At 45.0% G+C, this 6,620-nt stretch overlaps 1 protein-coding gene across 1 annotated transcript; it reads left to right on the plus strand.

Annotated features, from left to right (window-relative positions):
• The first annotated feature begins 3,643 nt into the window (after positions 1-3,643).
• LOC143891336 (uncharacterized) lies at positions 3,644-6,163 on the plus strand. Its single transcript, XM_077395930.1, has 2 exons — positions 3,644-3,953; positions 4,437-6,163. Exons 1-2 carry the CDS (start codon positions 3,644-3,646, stop codon positions 6,161-6,163), a joined length of 2,037 nt encoding a protein of 678 aa, XP_077252045.1.
• Positions 6,164-6,620: the final 457 nt, after the last annotated feature.

Consider the following 6,620-nt stretch of genomic DNA (forward strand, 5'->3'; position numbering starts at 1 on the left):
CCATAATCCCTTCTCTAATACCATGCATAGCTCCTCTCTGTTGCCCTTGAGAAGCCTCCCTTAGGTACTAATAACCCCTTTTTGTAGCTGAAAACCCATGCCTTTGAACTTGAGGACCTTCTTCTGGATTTGATGGACCCTCCGAGGGTACTTGTTCTACCCCATTTGAGGGCCCATAATCCCTTCTCTAATACCATGCATAGCTCCCCTCTGTTGCCCTTCAGAAGCCTCCCTTAGGTACTAATAACCCCTTTTTTGTAGCTGAAAACCCATGCCTTTGAACTTGAGGACCTTCTTCTGGATTTGATGGACCCTCCGAGGGTACTTCTTCTACCCCATTTGAGGGCCCATAATCCCTTCTCTAATACCATCCATAGGTCCCCTCTATTTCCCTTGAGAAGCCCCCCTTACGTACTAATAACCCCTTTTTTGTAGCTGAAAACCCATGCCTTTGAACTTCAGGGCCTTCTTCTGGATTTGATGGACCCTGCAAGGGTACTTCTCCTACCCCATTTGAGGGCCCATAATCCCTTCTCTAATACCATGCATAGCTCCCCTCTGTTGGTCTTGAGAAGCCCCTCTTAGATACTAGTAACCCCTTTTTTGTAGCTGAAAACCCATGACTTTGAACTTCAGGACCATCTTCTGGATTTGATGGACCCTCCAAGGGTACTTCTTCTACCCCGTTTGAGGGCCCATAATCCCTTCTCTAATACCATGCATAGCTCCTCTCTATTGCCCTTGAGAAGCCCCCCTTAGATACTAATAACCCCTTTTTGTAGCTGAAAACCCATGACTTTCAACTTCAGGACTTTCTTCTGGATTTGATGGACCCTCCAAGGGTACTTCTTCTACCCCATTTGAGTGCCCATAATCCCTTCCCTAATACCATGCATAGCTCCCCTCGGTTGCCCTTGAGAAGCCCCCCTTAGGTACTAGTAACCCCTTTTTTGTAGCTGAAAACCCATGACTTTGAACTTCAGGACCATCTTCTGGATTTGATGGACCCTACAAGGGTACTTCTTCTACCCCATTTGAGGGCACATAATCCCTTCTCTAATACCATGCATAGCTCCCCTCTATTGCCCTTGAGAAGCTCCCCTTAGGTACTAATAACCCCTTTTTTGTAGCTGAAAACCCATGACTTTCAACTTCAGGACTTTCTTCTGGATTTGATGGACCCTCCAAGGGTACTTCTTCTACCCCATTTGAGTGCCCATAATCCCTTCTCTAATACCATGCATAGCTCCCCTCGGTTGCCCTTGAGAAGCCCCCCTTAGGTACTAGTAACCCCTTTTTTGTAGCTGAAAACCCATGACTTTGAACTTCAGGACCATTTTCTGGATTTGATGGACCCTCTAAGGGTACTTATTCTACCCTATTTGAGGGCCCATAATCCCTTCTCTAATACCATCCATAGGTTCCCTCTGTTTCCCTTGAGAAGCCCCCCTTACGTACTAATAACCCCTTTTTTGTAGCTGAAAACACATGCCTTTGAACTTCAGGACCTTCTTATGGATTTGATGGACCCTCCAAGGGTACTTCTCCTACCCCATTTGAGGGCCCATAATCCCTTCTCTAATACCATGCATAGCTCTCCTCGGTTGCCCTTGAGAAGCCCCGCTTAGGTACTAGTAACCCCTTTTTTGTAGCTGAAAACCCATGACTTTGAACTTCAGGACCATCTTCTGGATTTGATGGACCCTCCAAGGGTACTTCTCCTACCCCATTTGAGGGCCCATAATCCCTTCTCTAATACCATGCATAGCTCCCCTCTGTTGGGCTTGAGAAGCCCCTCTTAGGTACTACTAACCCCTTTTTTGTAGCTGAAAACCCAAGACTTTGAACTTCAGGACCATCTTCTGGATTTGATGGACCCTCTAAGGGTACTTCTTCTACCCCATTTGAGGGCCTATAATCCCTTCTCTAATACCATGCATAACTCCCTTCTATTGCCCTTGAGAAGCCCCCCTTAGGTACTAATAACCCCTTTTTGTAGCTGAAAACCCATGACTTTCAACTTCAGAACTTTCTTCTGGATTTGATGGACCCTCCAAGGGTACTTCTTCTACCCCATTTGAGTGCCCATAATCCCTTCTCTAATAACATGCATAGCTCCCCTCGGTTGCCCTTGAGAAGCCCCCCTTAGGTACTAGTAACCCCTTTTTTGTAGCTGAAAACCCATGACTTTGTACTTCAGGACCATCTTCTTGATTTGATGGACCCTCGAAGGGTACTTCTTTTACCCCATTTGAGGGCCCATAATCCCTTCTCTAATACCATCCATAGGTCCCCTCTGTTGCCCTTGAGAAGCCCCCCTTACGTACTAATAACCCCTTTTTGTAGCTGAAAACACATGCCTTTGAACTTCAGAACCTTCTTCTGGATTTGATGGACCCTCCAAGGGTACTTCTCCTACCGCATTTGAGGGCCCATAATCCCTTCTCTAATACCATGCATAGCTCCTCTCTATTGCCCTTGAGAAGCCCCCTTACGTACTAATAACCCCTTTTTTCTACCTGAAAACACATGCCTTTGAACTTCAGGATTTTCTTCTGCATGTGATGGACCCTCCAAGGGTACTTGTCCTACCCCATTTGAGGGCCCATAATCCCTTTTCTAATACTATGCATAGCTCCCCTCCATTGCCCTTGAGAAGCCTCCCTTAGGTACTAATAACCCCTTGTTTGTAGCTGAAAACCCATGCCTTAGAACTTCAGGACCTTATTCTAGATTTGATGGACCCTTCAAGGGTACTTCTCCTACCCCATTTGAGGGCCCATAATCCCTTCTCTAATACCATGCATAGCTCCCCTCTGTTGCCCTTGAGAAGCCTCCCTTAGGTACTAATAACCCCTTTTTGTAGCTGAAAACCCATGCCTTTGAACTTCAGGACCTTCTTCTGGATTTGATGGACCCTCCGAGGGTACTTCTTCTACCCCATTTGAGGGCCCAAAATCCCTTCTCTAATACCATCCATAGCTCCCCTCTATTGCCCTTGAGAAGCCCCCCTTACGTACTAATAACCCCTTTTTTGTAGCTGAAAACCCATGCCTTTGAACTTGAGGACCTTCTTCTGGATTTGATGGACCCTCCGAGGGTACTTCTTCTACCCCATTTGAGGGCCCATAATCCCTTCTGCTGTAATTTAATGAAGAAAATATTATATCCTTGCCAGATGTAAAATGTTAAACTAATTTGTCGTAGATTTCGTCTTTAAGCTAGATTTCGTACTGTGACCTGTATACTTGAAATGCAATGTTCACTTATGTTAAATTATTTCCATGCTTCAGTCTGGTATTAAATGTACTGAGAAAAAATATGTTATCATCTTCTTCTCATGTTTATGTCTTAACCATATCATATACTCCTTTTGCAGACAAGTTTTCAATCAGGAAGGTCATATTTTCTTCTTTCAACGTGTGCCTCCGAAGGTTTTGCTTATGTCGGCCTCTACTTTTTCGCCTTGAGAAGCCCCCTTTACGTACTGGTTCTTATCATATCTTGTCTACCCTTTGCAGGTCTTCGTAAACTGGCACGCACAATGCTTTCTCTACTGTAACACTATGATGGCATACTGAAGGATGAAGTTAATTGGGAATATGTTGGTGGGAGTAAGAAATTGTTATTGGTAAGTCCCCGAATGAATCTTAAAGAATTGGAGGCTCTAATCCACAGTCGAATTGGGAGTATTGGAGGACGGGTGTCACTATCCATCAAATGTCGATATGTTGTTGATCCATATATAAGCACTCTAATCGACGTCGATAGCGATGAAATCTTCCAATCGTTGGTTAAGGTGCTTGAAAAAGATAATTTCAACTCTGTGATGCTATACATAACAAAAATTGGCAATGGCCTAAATTCATCTTATTCTTCAATTCTGCCCACAAACAATGTCATACCTTCTACTTCCTTTTCACCTCGAAATCCCTCTCATAACCTGCCCATACGTTTGACTTCTGTGCCACCGATTCCCTCTCAAAATCCCTCTCATAATGCATGCATACCTCCTACTTCCGTTCCACCGATTCCACACCTAAGATATCCATCGGAACGAGTAACTGTCACTCCCGACTCTCGTTTTGAAGTAGACTTAGAAAGAGAATATGAAACATAATTGGGTAATACAAGCATAGGAGGTGAGTCGGCACAATTTAGTTCAAGGTATGTCTTGTACAATTTTATTTATATTGAAGTACTCAATCTACTATCCTAATTTTATATTGTTGAACTGTGTAGGGTACGAGTTGACCTAAATGAAAACTTCTCGGACGATATGTATGAGAACCCTACCTTCGAAGATATCATTGTCCCCGGGAATGATGCAGATGTGCCGTTGGAGCATATTAACGTTTTGGAGGATGATTTTCATGTCTTCGTTTGTGATTTCGAAGAATTTAGAACTGAAGATGACAATGATGATGATCCTGCAGAGGATGATGATGAGGATGATGACGAGGCTGAGGCTGAGGTTCAAGATGAGGAGGGTGATGAGGCCGCCCATGATCCTGAAAATTATAATGGAAATGAAAATCAGAACGAAGATTCTGGTGAAAATCTTAGGCCAACAGAAGTGGCTCCCCCTACCGCCAATGGTTGGCCATTTCTACCTGCTGGCACAAGTCGGCCACTGGAAGTAGACGACATGTATGTTGGGGCTGATGAGGTAGATGCAGATAATCTTCAGTTCGATGAGTTAACTGTTGGGGCTATGTATCCAAATATGAAGCAGTTCAAGAAGGCCGTTAAGGAGTATGCAATTCGGCAGCGATTCATGTTCAAGAAGTCACGGTCAACTCCCAAGAAGTATGCCGTTGTATGCAAGGAACCAGGTTGCAAGTGGCGTATATCAGGCATTAGCCGTATGACTTATGTGTTAGTGAAGAAGTTTGTGAGCGACCATACGTGTACATCTCACTTAAAGGGCAATGATAATCATCTAGCTACATCCCCATGGGTTGCCGAGACATGCTTACCCCTATTTGACCGTCCAGAAGATGTGGGGACAAGGATCATAAGACAGTACATCAAGTCGCACTGGGGTATAACCATGACCTACCGTAGAGCACACCTTGCGATGAACATCATCCTTGAAATAAAGTGTGGAAATGTGGAGGACTCGTACCGCTTGCTCCCTGCACTGATAGTTGAGATGATGAGAACAAACCCGGGCACCTACATGCGTGTTTTTCGAGCGAGAGATCTACGTCCAGGGGGAGATGATAAATTTGCTCGCTTATTCTGGGCATTTGGTCCCAGCATACGTTCTTTCCAACGAACACTCAGATCGATACTTTTGGTCGATGGGACGCATCTACGTGGAAAGTATCTTGGAATCTTACTGATCGCAGTTGGGGTAGACGGGAACAACGGATTAGTTCCATTAGCTTTTGGTGTTGTCGAGACTGAGAACGAAGATAGCTGGTGCTGGTTCCTCTATTTGGTGAAGCGGCACGTATTGCCTGAGGGGATAGGCGCATTGACCCTGTGCTCCGATCGACAAAAGGGGTTGATGCAAGCAGTGCCTAAAGTAATGCCTATTGCAAACCATAGCTACTGCATGCGTCACATCGCCGCCAATCTGTACACCGACTTCAAAGACCCTTTACTTAAGAAATTGTTCTGGAGAGCTGCTAGGGCTTTTAGAGAGAGTGTTTTCATAGACACAATGGAAAAAATTAAGGCGAGGAATGAAAATGCACACAACTGGATAGCCGCTATTCCCAAGGAAAACTGGGCTAGTTTCTACTTCAAGGTGGAAATATATGATGTGTTGACCACCAATAGATCGGAGTGTTACAATGCAGTGCTAAAGGATGCCAGAAAATTGCCGATTGCAGCTGCGGTGGAGCTGACTCGTTTTAAGAGCTCCGAATACATACAGAAACGTCAAGCGATGGGCCTTCAATGGGAAACAAAGTGCACGCATTATGCAGAAAAACATTTGGGACTGGCCAGGGAACAGGGTCGCGGATATACTGCTTATCGAGTAGGTGTGTACGAATTTGAAGTAAGGTCCCGTGATCATCATGATGTCGTAAACTTGCTGCAACAAACCTGTACATGTCGTGAGTTCCAAACGCTTGGGCTTCCGTGCGGACATGCCATGGCAGCCATTGCCATCACAGATTTTGATGAGTACGATTATTGCCATAAATGATTTCGTATAGAGATGTATCGGGAAACGTACTGTGAGGTGCTTCACCCTACAGTAGATCGCACTCAATGGGAACTGCCTCCAGAACCTCTGCAGACTGTATTACCTCCAATAGCGAAAAGACCACCTGGACGGCCGCGAACGAGAAGATCTGACCGCGAATTGCAGAGTGGAGTGCATCGTAAATGTACGATCTGTGGAAAACTAGGCCACAACAAAAGGACTTGCAGAGAACCTCCCATGGAGAGACAACTCCCTGATGAATCTGCCATTGGACCCTCTGCCCCCGTTTTCAATAGGTACATGATATGTAATATATTGAGGTCAATAAGTAGTATAGAACATCCCCGATTCCATACTTATTCGGTGTGGTGGTGGTGTTGTAGGTCGGGTGTACCTTGTGCAGCTCCTTTTTTCACGTAATTATTCTGCGGAGAATGCATTGGAGGCTCCAGTTGGA

This window comes from Tasmannia lanceolata, unplaced genomic scaffold, assembly GCF_043159265.1.
Source record: "Tasmannia lanceolata isolate RefF3 unplaced genomic scaffold, GAP_Taslan_0.1 ptg000013l, whole genome shotgun sequence".
Taxonomy (NCBI): domain Eukaryota; kingdom Viridiplantae; phylum Streptophyta; class Magnoliopsida; order Canellales; family Winteraceae; genus Tasmannia; species Tasmannia lanceolata.

Bases quoted from the DNA above. Each gene is read 5' to 3' on its own strand.
- LOC143891336 (XM_077395930.1), top strand. From the start codon at position 3,644: ATGAATCTTAAAGAATTGGAGGCTCTAATCCACAGTCGAATTGGGAGT. The intron at 3,954-4,436 runs GTTTGACTTCTG...ATGATCCTGCAG, and splicing joins CTCTCATAACCTGCCCATAC to AGGATGATGATGAGGATGAT.